Source organism: Acinonyx jubatus, chromosome D4 (genome assembly GCF_027475565.1).
Source record: "Acinonyx jubatus isolate Ajub_Pintada_27869175 chromosome D4, VMU_Ajub_asm_v1.0, whole genome shotgun sequence".
Classification (NCBI taxonomy): domain Eukaryota; kingdom Metazoa; phylum Chordata; class Mammalia; order Carnivora; family Felidae; genus Acinonyx; species Acinonyx jubatus.
In genome coordinates this window covers 3,578,462-3,592,845 of record NC_069391.1, presented here as the reverse complement: position 1 = coordinate 3,592,845, position 14,384 = coordinate 3,578,462, and the positions used below count along the sequence as shown (strand labels likewise).

Sequence of the window (14,384 nt, the reverse complement as noted above, 5' to 3'; positions counted from 1 at the left end):
TGACCAACCTGCCTGGGGCCCCACATGGCGCTGGGGAAGGGCCGATCCCGGGCTCTGGGGGCTCTCCCAGTACTGGGCCAGCCGGTCCCCTGCAGGACAAGGACTTCTCGCTGGGGATCGGCTGGGGCCTCTGCTTCCTCACATTGTCACCTGGGCTGCCGGTCCCTAGACCAGAAACCTGCCCGTCTGAAGGTGACCACCGGTCCCTCCCTCGGGTTTCGCTTGCCCGAGTCCCTCCCTGGGATGACCTGCATCTCTGACACCTGCTCCCGTGGGGGTCACCTCCCCGTGGACCGGGACGGGTCTGGCCTCCATCCCGGGGAACGCACTGGCTTTGGCGCATTATTTGGCCCAGAGGCCTGTGCATCTTCTGACCCTGGGTCGTGAGGGATGCTCTCCCCTCTGTGGTGTGACCGTCCGGCCTTCTGCATCTCCCGTTTCTATTTGGGCCACGGGAGGACCAGCCGTGTCCTCTCTGGCGTCAGGCTGTGGTGTCACGGCACAAACAGGGGTCTCCACCCCGAGACCATTGTCACCGAAGGGGCCTCCTTTTTCCCCCCTAATCTTTAATCCATTATGATTTCAATATCAAAGGAGAAAAAGTCTATTTCAAACGACCACAAAGTACAAAAATGAATCTGTCCCGTCTGAAAAGTCGGTGCAGACCCAAAGGTATCTCTTACAAGATTCCACTTGAAGGAAACCTCCAGACTAGGTAACGGAACACAGTGAGAAAGCAGAATGGGGGTTCCCAGGGGCTAGAGGGGGCACGAATGGGGAGTGAGGGCTCTGGGTACACGGTGACCCTTGGGGATCGAGATATTCTGCAGCAAAATTCTGTGGCGTGGTTCAAAGTGTTGTGAGTGTACCCAGGGCTCAGGAATTGCACAACGTAAAATAAATAAAACATTTTATTGAAGATTAATATAGATTATAACTAATGAACAAAGAACATAATACCTAAAAACTAGAAGAGAAAAAGGATAGGGGAGAAGAGGAAGAGACATCTTGGTGGGGGGTCAGGGTCAGGGATTGGAGAATGAATTTGAAATAAAATATAATAAACAAAAAATAAAATAAGATAAAAAAAGCACCCTGTATAGGTCTTCAACCCCTTGATTTTTGGCCGACATCCATGTGGGATCAAGGGCAGTGGCAGGGGCGGGGAGAAGGGCGATGGCAGGAGCAGTGTTGGGAGCGAAAGCGGGAACAGTGGAACCAGCAGGAGCAGGACCCAGCTGACCCTGCTCAGGTGCCCGCTGTCCCCGCACAGGTCCCAGGTCACCTGCTGGCTCCCGGGCCCCTGCAGGAGTCGCTCCAGATACCACACCTGCCTGCAGATACGCCGAGGCCCCTGATGCCTTTGGGCCCGGCTCTGGAGCCGACCCGGCTTTTGCTCCTGCACCGGACTCTTGAGAAGAAAACAGAGTGATGGTTGCAGCGGCTCCAAGGCCTCAGGGTGAGAGGAGGAAGGTCCCCCACCCCACCCAGCGCCGGCCTCTCCAGGGGCCTTTGCAGAGACACAACTCACCCCAGAGCCTCGCCGAGAAGCCGCGGCCAGGAACCCACACCAGGACCTCTGCCCCCTGCAGTCCGCAGCCCGGGGCTCTCAGTCCGCTCCTGGCCCCACACCAGCCCCCGGGGGCTCCTCCCAGGGTGGCCCAGCACCACCCGGGCCCCGTGCACCCCCATCGCCCACCCCCAGCCTTCTCACCCTCGGGCTCTGACTCCGGGGACTCCAAGTACTGGTCCCAGGACCGGTGAACGAAGACCTTACGGCGGAGCCGGGGTGCTGGAGGAGGCTTTCCCAGGCCAACTCCAGGCCCTGCTTCCCCAAACCTCAGTGCGGCCTCTCTCTCCACGGGTCCAGGGTGGCCCTCCTGGGCGACGGGGCACACGCACAACTCTGTAGGGCGGGTGAATCCAGATTCTGCCAATCGTTTCCCGATTTCATCGGTTGATTTCTGTAAAGACAGTGACCCGCGGACGGCCCGGAGACATCACAGCCCCGCCCGGCCACCTCAGTGTCCTTCCGCCCTCTCCCCCTGCAGCTCTCAGATGGGACACAGACCTGAGTGTGCACAGACCTGCACCCGGAGCACAGTGACATCCACCTACAGGGCTCGGGATGAACATCGGGGACAAGAGGGCCACCCCAGCACACCCTGTCCCTCCCAACCAGCCTTGACCGAGTGTGAGCCTGACCCGCCCCCCCCAGGCATCTGACCCCTTCATCAGCCTGCACCTGCTCGGGTGGACCCTCGACACACGACCCCTCCTTCCACACACACACACACACACACATACACACCGGGGGGGACATGGGGCCGCACAGGTGAGATCAGAGCGGTGTCGGGCTGGACTGGAATCTCGGGGTCTCCTGTGTTACCTTTGGGTCCCTGCGAGCTAGAGACCTGAGGCGTCCTGTGCACGACCTGACCCAATGTCTCCAGGGTCGAGAAGCGTCGCGGCCACGGGCTCCCCTGAGCCGGCAGCCGCGGGACACGGGCACACAACAGGAGAACATGTTCGTCAGGCAATGGTGTCCCAACGAATGAGCCCAGTCGGGCGCTGTCTCCAGAACGTGGGTGCCTAGTGACCCGGGTTCCGAGTTCTGTTGGGGTCTGTTACCAGGGAGGTGAGGTCACTTCCTGGGGTCCCCTTACCCGGCTTCCTGCTCCTACAAGAGCCCCTCCCAGGCTGCAAAGGGCTCCCCTCCACCCCATGCCCTGTCCCTACAGTGACACCAACACAGCCCAGACACGTCCCCGCGAGGCCTGGTGCGGCCGGTGCCGTGGCTTTGGGGCCACAGAGCTGGGTTCAGACCTGGGTTTTCCCCCTGACCAGTGCTGGGACCCTGCATTGTGCCTCCCGGGGCCCCCGTGCACCCGTCTGCACAGTGGGGTCCTTCTGGCAACTACTCGTAGGGGTACCATCAGGGAGCCACCCGTAGACACATCCCGTGCCTGCTATCCCATGAGGCTCGTGGGCACACGTGGCCGTGGAAGGACGAGGAAGGGGTGGGCCTGGCACGGAACACACTCACACAGGCCTGGGTCCTCTCCGGGTCCAGGCACAGCCACCCCTCCTGCCTGGGTCCCAGGCCCAGGGAAGGTGGAGGTGAACTCATTCAGACCCTGTGCCCACCAGACACGCATGCCAGGGGCTCCATTACATTTGGGCTCGGGTCTCAGCGCCTGGTCTGGGCCTACGTGCTGGGCGGTCCCCACTGTGGCTCCCCGCCTTCCCAATTCCTGGTCCTACGTGCCTCTGTCACCCCCTCCCCTCCCGGGTGGACGGCCCATGTGACCGGTTCTAAGGGCTAGAATAGGATGACCGGGTGTCATTTCTGAGCCGATTCATGGAATTTCTGGTTTCCTCTCTCGTGGGTCCATTCTCTGTCCCTGCCTCGGACTCTGTCTCTCTCTTTGTGTCTCATAGGCACAGGTCCTGTGGGCTCCAGGGTCCAGGTGACAACCCTCAGAAGCCTCCCTTGTGGCCCGTGTCCCTCCCCTGGCCCGGTGCTCAGGTCCCTCACAAGGCCTCCTCTCCCCATCCAGGGCTCTGCCTGGGGAACCACTTCCTAATGAGGACCCGAGGCTCCAACAAGGAGGCTCTTGACCTCGGTGTCCACATCAGGGTCCACTGCTTGGCCACGTGCTGCAAACCCAGGTCCTCGGTCCTCCAGGCGGCCAGGCTGCCCTCCACTCCAAAGGACCTTGAGGGAGTAGGAAGCATTTTCCCAGGAGGGGAGAACAGAGGGCCAGGGATGAAGATCCCAGGACACAGAGTCGTCTATGAGCCTGTGGGACCCTTGGGACACTGTCGACGCAGCCCAGTTTAGGAGGAGGAAGCTGAGTCCTTCTGTGCCGTAGCCCCATCCACACTTCCTAGTTCCATGGGCTCAGCGTGGTGGACACAGGACCCTAGACCCCGTTCTACCCTAGTTCCTGTCAATCCCCCCGGACACTTGTGGACCCCCTGACCCTCAGCCGGCACATTTCCCCTCCCTATGTGGTGGGTCCCGGGCTATTGCCAGGAATCCAGATGTCCCTGCCCCATGGCCCCACTGCCTCCAGCCTTTCTCTTCTTTCCCCCGTATTACCCACCCCCTCCCAGTGTGGACTCCCCTCTAATCTCCAGTTGGACAGTCAGAATATGTGTGTGTGTGTGTGTGCGTGTGTGTGTGTTTGTGTGTGTGTGTGTGTGTGCACACGCCTTTCTGGAGATGCCCAGAGGTCACAGCCTCACACGGATGGGGTGCATAGGGACCCCCGAGCATCTCAGGGGCTCTCATTCCCAGGGAGAACCCCATGTGGGGGTAGAGGCTGGCCTAGGATTGGAGACCAGCCCTGCTCCTTGGACCCTGCACACCTCACTTGTCCTAGGCCAGTCCTTGCCTCTCCTGACCTCAGTGTCCCCCCTGTCCCTGAGGGTCAGACGGGGAAGTGCATCAGCGTGGCCGTGGCCCAGGCTCGCCCCCGGGGCAGGTGGATGGGAGGTGCCCCGTGTACACAGGCCTCCCTCTCCAGGGTCAGCCGGGTCTGTGTCATGGCCAGGTATGCCCAGGGACCGGCACTCAGCACCTTTGGATGATCCAGAGGTGACGCTGACGTGCATGAATCCGATCGCTCCCCACCTGGCTGGTCCCCCATGCTCCCACCTCCGCCAACTACTCTGGAACCCCAACCTTCCTGAGCCCCAGAACCATGCCCTCCCCATCCAGGCAAGCCTCAGGGTGCGAGGCCAGGTGGGTTGGACATCTGGGGACACGACGGCCAGTGACTACACCCATCTCACCTGGCTGGCCTGGACCGCAGACTCCACCCCGGGGTCCAGGTGCTTGGACCCTGGGGCATGGCTGGGCCAGGGCTCCTGGAGGCAGCAGTGGAGGCCGACTCAGGGCAGGGCGAAGTCGGTCCGCCCCTTCCCCTTCGCCTTTCCTCCTTCAGCCTTGTCTTCCTGGCAGGACCTTGGACAGAGGTCCAGCCTGTGCCTGGCTGCAGCCCTGGGCGGAGTCAGAGGGTGGGAAGAGGCCCCTGGAGGCCAGGGGGCACCTCCAGGAAAACCAAGTGTCAGGGGGCTACTTTAACTGGCCATCCCCCGGGCACTCAGTGATTTCAGCCATTTGTATACATGAGCGGTGACCCCGGGACCAGGTCCCGGCCTCTTCCTCACCCCAAGAGGCCCTCATCCTCCCCAGCCAAGGCCCGTGGGTGGCCGGCCCTCCCTCCAGCCCCAAGAGGTCCAGCTGTTCCACAGGCTCTGCATCTTTCGCGGCCTGAGCCAGAGCAGCCATCAGGGGCCTGGATCCGGGCCCTGGAGCCCCTCAGGGAGGACAGGTGAGACCGGGCAGGAGCCAGGAGAGGGCCGAGTGGAGTCTCCTTGAGGTCATGGCCTCCTGCTCAGCCCAGACCCAGGAGTGTGCCGACCCCTAGGGCACCTGGACCCCAGTGCCGGGCAGGCTCGGGGACAGAGACCACAATGTGGCTCCTGGTAGCTCACAGGTGTCCCTGTGTCCTGTAGTTAGACCTGTCCTACCAGCTGGACTCCCTCCTGGTCAGCCAGCAACATCTGTGGCCAAAAGGAACAGGCCACCGTCAAGGTCTGGGAAGAATGAGTGGCCAGGCACAAGGGGAAGGATCACCTTTGACTCGGGGGGTTCCCTGCCTGGACTGGCGGGGGCTCCGGAGGTGGTTTTCCAGCTCTCTGCTGACCAGCCCTGTGCCCAGAAACACCTGCCTCCCTTCTCTGGGCCTCACTCTCCTGCTCTGTGAAATGGGTGATGCAGAGCGATCACTCCCATGGCAGGAACAAGGCAGGTACCGGTGACGGATGGAGCATCCGTACAGGGCCCGGGTCGCAGACCGCAGTGGGGAAGGGGAGAGGGGACGCCAGTGAGGCCCCGCCCCCAAAGCCATCCAGCCTTTCCATCCAGTCACCAGGGCCTGGCATGGCCCCAGGAGCGGTGGCCCACCAGACTCCTGACACAGGTCACTGTGGCCTCTTTCTCAGCAGTGGGGACCCGGGGGCGGGGACACCGAGGGTGCAGGGGTGCTCGGGGCAGCTCCTCCCTTGGAGGGAAAGAGAACAATGGAGACAGAGAACAATGGAGATGTTCTCTGGGGTCCCCCCAGGCCAGGAGAAATGGGAGGAGCGTTCCCCCAGCCCAGAGAGCTCTTCCCCTTTACTATTTCCCTGGCGGGCGTAGGGGGTCAGCGGGTTATACTGGCTGTAGACAGTGACTTTGCACTTGAATGTGTGAGCCCCCAAATTCACCATGTACACTGAAAGGCAGTTTCATTGAAAACTCGGCAGGAATTTGCTTCGGCAACTTGTGAGTCTCAATTTGGAGCCCAGTCCCCGCCAGAGTCCCCAGGGCCTGTGCTGTCCTCCCAGTCCTTCCCAGAGACCCCAGGGCCCGCGCTGTCCTCCCATTCACCCCAGAGGCCCCAGGGCCCAGGCTGTCCTCTCGGTTCCTCCAAGGGACCCCAGGGCCCGGGATGCCCTCCCAGTCCCTCCTGGAGACCCCAACGCCCAGGCTGTCCTCCCGGTCCCCCCCAGGGACACCAGGGCCTGGATTGTCCTCCCGGTCCCCCCCGGAGACTCCTGGGCCCGGGATGTCCTCCTGGTCCCCCCCCCTCCAGAGACCCCAGGACCCAGGCTGTCCTCCCGATCCTTCCCAGAGACATCAGGCGTCAGCTTAGCCTCAGCCTCCACACGCCCCGGGGCAGCCTTGGTGCTCATGAGCTCTGTCTCTCAGGGTCCGCAAGTACAGCTCCTCACTGCCCCTGTCTCCCCAGCCGGCAGACGCCACCGCATCACTGGTGCCGGCCTGGACGTGAGGATCAGGAGCTTGGACGAGAGCATCCGCCGAGCTGGCAGGGGGAACGTCCCTTGGTCCCCTCTCCGAGACCACCGAGGTACAGACCTCACTTGAACAACTCCTCTGACAGGAGACCATCTCTGGACCTGCCGGGGAATCCAGCCCCGGGAGGAGGCGACCACCTGCTCTGCTCTACAGAGGAGGAGACTGAGGCAACATCAACCTCCCAGGCCGGTGCCTGGGAATCCATGCTTGCCTGGGGGCAAATACCAAGCCCGCGAGCTCCCTCCACATCTAGGATGCTGTGGCTCTGACAACACTGCCTGGTCACGTCCCCTGCGCCTGGCAAGCTGCGGTTACCCCCGTTCCTTACCTGACGTCCGAGCCCCGAGTGAACTGGGCCAGATGCCCTCCCCAGGGTGTTCCCCTCCCTCCTCCCTAGTGTTTTCCCCTCCCAGGGAGCCCACCATCCCTGCCCCTCGAGCCCCCTGCTACCACCGCCCCGCACCATGGGTCCCATCCAGAGCACCCTCATCTCTAAGGCTGGCTTCAGAGGTTACCTCCTCGGGGTCCTGCGAAAGCCCAGGCTTCGGGTCAGAGTGACCCAGGTTGACACTCACAGCGGGGCCACGTCAGAGTCCTGTGACACGCAAGCTCTATGCCAGCTTCTGGGACCTCGGTGCTCTTTTTTGAAGATGGGGTCGGCGGCTCCCACCTCCGGTGGATGTGTGGGGGATGAAAGCAGGGAGGTGAAGGTGTCCGAAGTGGGGGAGCTTGTTGGGGGGGTCTCGGGAAGGCACGGGGAGGGGATGGGAGGAGGGAAAGGCGGCCTGACCTCTCCCTGCCCAGACTGGTGTCCACCTCCCCTCCCCTTGCTCAGCCACACGCCTGAATGAACAGTGGAGTGGAGTGTGGGGGCCAGGTCAGGAGGGTGGGGGTCTGTGTCGTTTCGCTCTTGCCCCCGTGTCTCCATACCCGCTGCGTCCAGCTGCCCTGCCTGGGTGGAGTGGCCATGGCCCCAGGCCTAAGAGGAGATGAGGGTCACTGAGCGGGCGGTGGAGATCGGATACGTGCGACCCCATGTGTCGTGGACTCTTGCCGCGAGGTGGTCCCGTGTGCGCACTCCCATGGTCCGGTGCACCTGCGGAGGCTCCACCTGCCTCGACCTTTGGTGGGAGCACCTCCCCGCCCCTAAGGCTCCCGCGCCACATCCTACCCAAAGGTGGGAGCCAAGGGCCACTCTAGCCAGACTGGTGAAGCTCCTCCTCCAAGCGCTCATGGAACAGTCGGGAAACTGAGGTCAGGAGAGGCAGGGACTGGCCAGGGACCCACAAGGTTAGCAGAGCCTAGAGGGGCTGGGGGAGGTTTCAGGCTCCTAGGCCAGGGCTTCACTTTCCCATGGGGTTTTGAGGGAATGAGAGCCTCTAAGATCCTGGAGGACCACTGAACCCATCCCATGTGGGGTCCTTTCCTCTGGGCATCCCCGAGTGGGCACAGGTCCACGCAATTGCATGGAAACACAGTCCACCGCCCCCAGTAACTAACCACCGCGTGGGGGTCAAAGGATGAGTGGACCCTGGAGGTGACAGGGGTTGGGGGAGAAAAGAGGTGTGGGGCGGGGACATTGTCTCCAGGGAACATGCCCATGAGGGGAGCCAAGCCAGGCCGATGGCCAGGGGATCCCCAAATGCACCCATGTGTATCACAGGCACCCCCATTCTAGAGAAGCACCCCACTCAGCTCCCGTGGTTGGAGACCTTCAAATGCGCAAAGTGTTCTCATGCTATGTCCTGATATCTCGAGGCTGTGGTCTCAGGAATGCCCACAGGGAGAGCCTTTTCCCACTTGCAGTCGGTGGGTCCGGGCTCACCCCCGAAGCCTCTGGTCACGTGCCCGGAGGGACGCAAAGGTGACACCGGGAGGCCAAGGCCTGGCCGGTCTAGCCTGACACGGCCCTGATCTGACTTGTGAGTCGCACGAGCCTCCCTGTGTCTGTGAGTGTGTGTGAGGCTGTGTGTGTTTGTAAGGATGGGACGTGGGGGGGAAGCCACCCAGAGCAGGAGCAGGCTGATGGGAGGGTCATGTCCGCACCCCAGGTCAAGGGTGACTGGGAGGGACAGGGTGAGTTGTGTAGAGTTACAGGACACAGGGACACATTCTGGTGTCCGTCCCCGAGCCCGGCCGGAAGCTGGGGTCCAGGTGCCCTAGGGGTCGGCACACACCAGGGTCTGGTCTGAGCAGGAGGCCATGACCTCAAGGAGACTCCACTCTGCCCTCTCCTGTGTTCCGTTTCAGGCGCACCCCTTCCTCATCCTTCCACGGCCACATGTATCCACAAGCCTCATGGGATAGCAGGCACGGGACGTGTCTACAGGTGGCTCCCTGATGGCAACCCTGCAAGTAGATGCCACAAGGACCCCACTGTGCAGATGGGGAGACTGGGGGGCCCCAGGAGGCACGGGTTCTGTGCGGTGTCCCAGCACTGGTCAGGAGGAAAACCCAGGTCTGAACCGAGCTCTGTGGCCCCAAAGCGGTGGCACCGGCTGCACCAGGCCTCGCGGGGATGTGTCTGGGCTGTGTTGGTGTCACTGTAGGGACAGGGCATGGGGTGGAGGGGAGTCCTTTGCAGCCTGGGAGGGGCTCTTGTAGGAGCAGGAAGCTGGGTAAGGGGACCCCAGGAAGTGACCTCACCTCCCTGGTCACAAAGCCCAATTGAACTCAGAACCCGGGTCACCAGGCACCCACATTCTGGAGACAGCGCCCGACTGGGCTCATTCATTGGGACACCTTTGCCTGACAAACATGTTCTCCTGTTGTGTGCCCGTGTCCCGCGGCTGCCGGCTCAGGGGAGCCCGTGGCCGCGACACTTCCCGACCCTGGAGACAGTGGGTCAGGTCGTCCACAGGACGCCTCAGGTCTCTAGCTCGCAGGGACCCAAAGGTAACACAGGGAGAGCCAGAGACATGCAGTCCAGCCCGACACTGCTCTGATCTGACCTGTGGGGCCCCAGGTCCCCTCCCGTGTGTGTGTGTGTGTGTGTGTGTGTGTGTGCGTGTGTCTGTGTCTGTGTGGGTGGAGGGGTCGTGTGTGGAGGGTCCACCCGAGCAGGTACAGGCTGATGAAGGGGTCAGATGCCTGGGGGGCGGGTCAGGCTCACACTCGGTCAAGGCTGGTTGGGAGGGACAGGGTGTGCTGGGGCGGCCCTCTTGTCCCCGATGTTCATCCCGAGCCCTGTAGGTGGATGTCACTGTGTCCCAGGCACAGGTCTATGCACACTCAGGTCTGTGTCCCATCTGCGAGCTGCAGGGGGAGAGGGCGGAAGGACACTGAGGTGGCCTGGCACGGCTGTGATGTCTCTGGGCCCTCCGCGGGTCACTGTCTTTACAGATATCAACCGATGAAATCGGGAAACGTCTGGCCGAATCCCGATACGCCTGCCCTACAGAGTTGTGCGTGTGCCCCCTCGCCCAGCAGGGCCACCCTGGACCGAGGCAGAGAGTGGCTGCAGGGAGGTCTTGGGAAGCAGAGCCAGGAGATGGCCTGGGAAGGCCTCCTTCACTGCCCCGGCCCCCCCACAGGGTCCTAGTTCACGGGTCCTGGGATCAGGACCCGGAGCCCCCGGAGCTAGAGCCCGAGGGTGAGAAGGCTGGGGTGGGAAATGTGTGTTCATGGGGCCCGGGCGGTGCTGGGCCACCCTGGGAGGAGCCCCCGGGGGCTGGTGTGGGGCCAGGAGCAGAGACTGAGAGCCCCGGGCTGCGGCCTGCAGGGGGGCAGGGGTCCTGGTGTGGGTTCCTGGCCGCGGCTTCTTGGGGAGGCTCTGGGGTGAGTTGTGTCTCTGCAAAGGCCCCTGGAGAGGCTGGCGCTAGTGTGAGGTGGGACCTTCCTTCTTCTCACCCTGACGCCTTGGAGCCACTGCAACCATCACTCTGTTTCCTTCTCAAGAGTCCGGGGCAGGAGCAGAAGCCGGTGCGACCCCAGAGCCTGACCCAAGGGCATCCGGGTCCTCGGCGTCTCTGCGGGCAGGGGTGGAGTCTGGAGCGACTCCTGCAGGGGCTGGAGAGCCAGCAGGTGACCTGGGACCTGTGCTGGGACAGCGGGCCCCTGAACAGAGTCAGCTGGTTCCTGCTTCTGCTCCCGACACCGTTCCGGCCACCGCCCTTGTTCCCGTATGGATTCCGGCCACAAATCAAGGGCTCAAAGGCCTTCGAGGGGTGTTTATTGTATTTCTAATGGTTGCTCCAGACCCAGTCCCCGACCCCTCCACCAGAATGACTCTTCCTCTTCTCCCTTATCCTTTCTCTCTTCTACTTTTTAGGTGGTACATTATTTGTTCATGGTTTGTTTAAAATCCACATTAATCTTCAATAAAAATTTATTTATTTGACGTTGTGCAATTCCTGAGCACGGGGCACACTCACGACGCTGTGAACCTCGCCACAGAATATTGTTGCAGAATATCTCCGTCCCCAAGGGTCACCATGTACCTGGAGCCCTCACTCCCCTTTGGTGCCCCTGGCAGACCCTGGGAACCCCCTGTCTGTTTTCTCTCCGTGTTCCGTTACCTACTCTGGAGGTTTCCTTCAAGTGGAATCTCGCCAGAGATACCTTTGGGTCCGCACCGACTTTTCAGACGGGACAGATTCATTTTTGTACTTTGTGGTCGTTTGAAATAGACTTTTTCTCCTTTGATATTGAAATCACAATAGATTAAAGATTAGGGGGGGAAAAGGGGCCCCTTCGGTGACATTGGTCTCGGGGTAGAGACCCCTTTTTGTGCCATGACACCACAGCCTGACACACCAGAGAGGACACGGCTGGTCCTCCCGTGGCCCAAACAGAAACCGGGAGATGCAGAAGGCCGGACGTTCACACCACAGAGGGGAGAGCATCCCTCACGACCCAGGGACAGAAAGGTTCACAGGCCTCTGGGCCAAATAATGCGCCAAAGCCAGTGCGTTCCCCGGGATAGAGGCCAGACTCGTCCCAGTCCAAGGGGAGGCGACCCCCATGGGAGCAGGCGTCAGAGATGCGGGACGTCCCGGGGTGGGACTCGGGTAAGTGAGACCCGAGGGAGGCAGCGCTGGTCGCCTTCAGACGGGCAGGTTTCTGCTCTGGGAACCAGCCGCCCAGGTGACAATGTGAGGAAGCAGGTCCCCAGAGACAAGTGTGACAGACTCCCGTCTCCGGAAGAGAGAGTCCTCAGGCAGAGAGGAGGGACCGGGGCACTCGGCCTGTGGACCACGGCCCTCTCCTGCCCCCACCGGCACCGTCTGCCCTCTGTCCGCTGACCCCCACCTCCCAGGAGACGAATCCAGCCCGAAGACCGCCTCGGGGACGGCCTGGGAAGCGCAGGGTGGAAGGACAGGTGAGGGAAGACACAAGGGGTGTTCTCGACTCCCAAATCTGACGACCGAAGTCTGGGAGGCGAGAGGAAGATGGGAGGAAATGCAGGGTGTGCATTTGCACGTCTTCCTCAGAGTAGAGGTGGTTGGGTGACCCAGGGACTCGGGCAGAGACCTGTCGCCTTCAAGGGAGCCGGGAGGTGGATCCAAGAGAACCAGAGCAAACCCACAAAAGCATAGGGGCGGCAGGAGGTGCCGGAGACATAAGTGTGTGGGTCCTCCAGGGCCCCTACCCTTCGCTCTATGTGTGTGTGTGTGTGTGTGTGTGTGTGTGTGTGTGCCGTGGTTAAAAACCTTGGTGAATATGGCTTACGTGTCTTCTTAGGGTGAGGAGGGCCATGGGGACGGCGCTCCCCCTTGCTGGCTGCGGGGGAGAGGCCGTACCAACTCCTGGGTGGGGTCCGGGGCTTGCTTTGGGATCCAGGTGCGCGCACACAGCGGGGAGCGGACAGGGTGCTGAGGGCAGGCATGGACGCATCCACAAAGGAACAAGGACAGAAGCGGTTTCTGCTCTGGGCGGTGGGGCAGAGGCTGTTAGGGTCTTGTGCTTGGATTTGGGGAACTGGGGCTGGCAAGGCACAGCTGTCCCGGTGACACCCCCTCAGGGCACCCGAGGCCACCTGCCCCTGGGAGAGCACGGGTGACCCTCCGCTCTGCCTGAGGGCTCTGTCCTGTCCTAGGGGCACCTCCTCTCCTGCCAGCCGGGGCCAGCCTGCCACCTGGGAGCGCAGGTACCCCGAATGCCCTGGGGACAGGGCCGGTCCGGGTAGGACACCGTCTCCCAGCGGACTTGAGCGCCACGCCGCCCCAGTGCTCCCCTTCCTCCTCCGGGCTGCGTGGTCCAAGTCCTCCTCTGCTCAGGGACCACCCTCTGTCCAGGCTCCACACGCTGGCACTTGGGGCAGGTCGTCTGGGCCTTCTGGACTCGTGCTTCCTTGTCGGGAACGTGGGCAGAGGCCTCCCTCCCAGACTCGCCAGAGGGGACACGGCCCAGGAACATTCAGACCCTGCAAAGGAAGATGCCACGTGCGGGACCTATCGAGTCGTGCTCACTGAAGAGGTCACGGTGCTCGGCACACGGCAGGAACCTGAGATCGCCGGCTGAATTAGGGAAGGAGGGAGGGAAGGAGGGAGAGAGTGAAACCACAGAAGCAGGGTCCACACCAGGTCAGGTCAGAGGGCGTTACAGCTCGGGCCCTGGAAGGGGGCACAGGACACATCCTTCTGTCCCTCCAGCGCTGACCTTCCTCCACGTGGGACCTGCGACCTCCTGGATCGTCTCCACCTCCTCCTCCGCAAACAACGCTGAGTGTTCCCAGAAGGGGGACAGTGGGCAGGGGCCAAGGAGGGGCTTCCAGAATCCAGTGCCCTGGGGGTCTCTGGGACCGCCTTCCAGGTGGCCCTTTATGTCCTCCAGGCACCAGGCCACGATTCCACCTCATCTCTCAGGGAATGTGCCAACCCATCTAGAAGGCCCGTTACGTCCCCATGTCACAGATGGGGACACCGAGGCTAATAGCACAACCTGGGTCACAAGTAAGACGAGCTGGGTCAGGAAGCCCATCTCCTTGACTTTGGATTGTCCTACCCGCAGGCATGCATCTTGGCATCCTGGGGCTCGGGGTCCTTCTTCCTGGGGGACCCCACCACCCGCCGAGGGCCACCCCCCTGAACTCAGGGGAGCACAGCTGACCAACCTGCCTGGGGCCCACAGGGGGCTGGGGAAGGGCCGACCGGGGCTCTGGGGGCTCTCCCAGTACTGGGTCAGCCGGTCCCCTCAGGATGAGGACTTCTCGCTGGGGATCAGCTGGGGCCTCTGCTTCCTCACATTGTCACCTGGGCTGCCGGTTCCCAGACCAGAAAGCTGCCCGTCTGATGGTGACCACCACTGCCTCCCTTGGGTCTCACTTGCCCAAGTCCCACCCCAGGAAGCCCTGCGTCTCTGACGCCTGCTCCCGTGGGGGTCGCCTCCCCTTGGACTGGGACGGGTCTGGCCTCCATCCCGGGGAACGCACTGGCTTTGGTGCATTATTTGGCCCAGAGGCCTGTGAACCTTCTGGCCCTGGGTCGTGAGGGATGCTCTCCCCGCTGTGGTGTGACCGTCCGGCCTTCTGCATCTCCCGGTTTCTGTTTGGGCCACGGGAGGACCAGCCGTG

At 62.3% G+C, this 14,384-nt stretch overlaps 1 protein-coding gene and 1 long non-coding RNA gene across 3 annotated transcripts; one reads left to right on the top strand and one right to left on the bottom strand.

Annotated features, from left to right (window-relative positions):
- Positions 1-892: 892 nt before the first annotated feature.
- LOC128312067 (skin secretory protein xP2-like) lies at positions 893-3,959 on the bottom strand. 2 transcript variants are annotated; one of them, XM_053204435.1, is made up of 3 exons: positions 2,390-3,959; positions 1,532-1,964; positions 893-1,411 (listed from the first exon to the last, which is right to left on the bottom strand). In XM_053204435.1, the coding sequence occupies exons 1-3, from the start codon at positions 2,525-2,527 to the stop codon at positions 1,026-1,028; spliced, it is 957 nt and encodes a 318-aa protein (XP_053060410.1). In that variant the 5' UTR covers positions 2,528-3,959; the 3' UTR covers positions 893-1,025. The 2 variants fall into 2 exon arrangements, with proteins under 2 accessions (XP_053060410.1, XP_053060411.1); XM_053204436.1 differs by having other exon boundaries at positions 1,715-1,964; positions 2,390-3,947.
- A 6,238-nt stretch (positions 3,960-10,197) lies between these two features.
- On the top strand, positions 10,198-11,208 carry LOC128312072 (uncharacterized). The gene is made up of 2 exons (XR_008290867.1): positions 10,198-10,463; positions 10,769-11,208. It is a non-coding gene; the product is annotated as an uncharacterized LOC128312072 (long non-coding RNA).
- Positions 11,209-14,384: the final 3,176 nt, after the last annotated feature.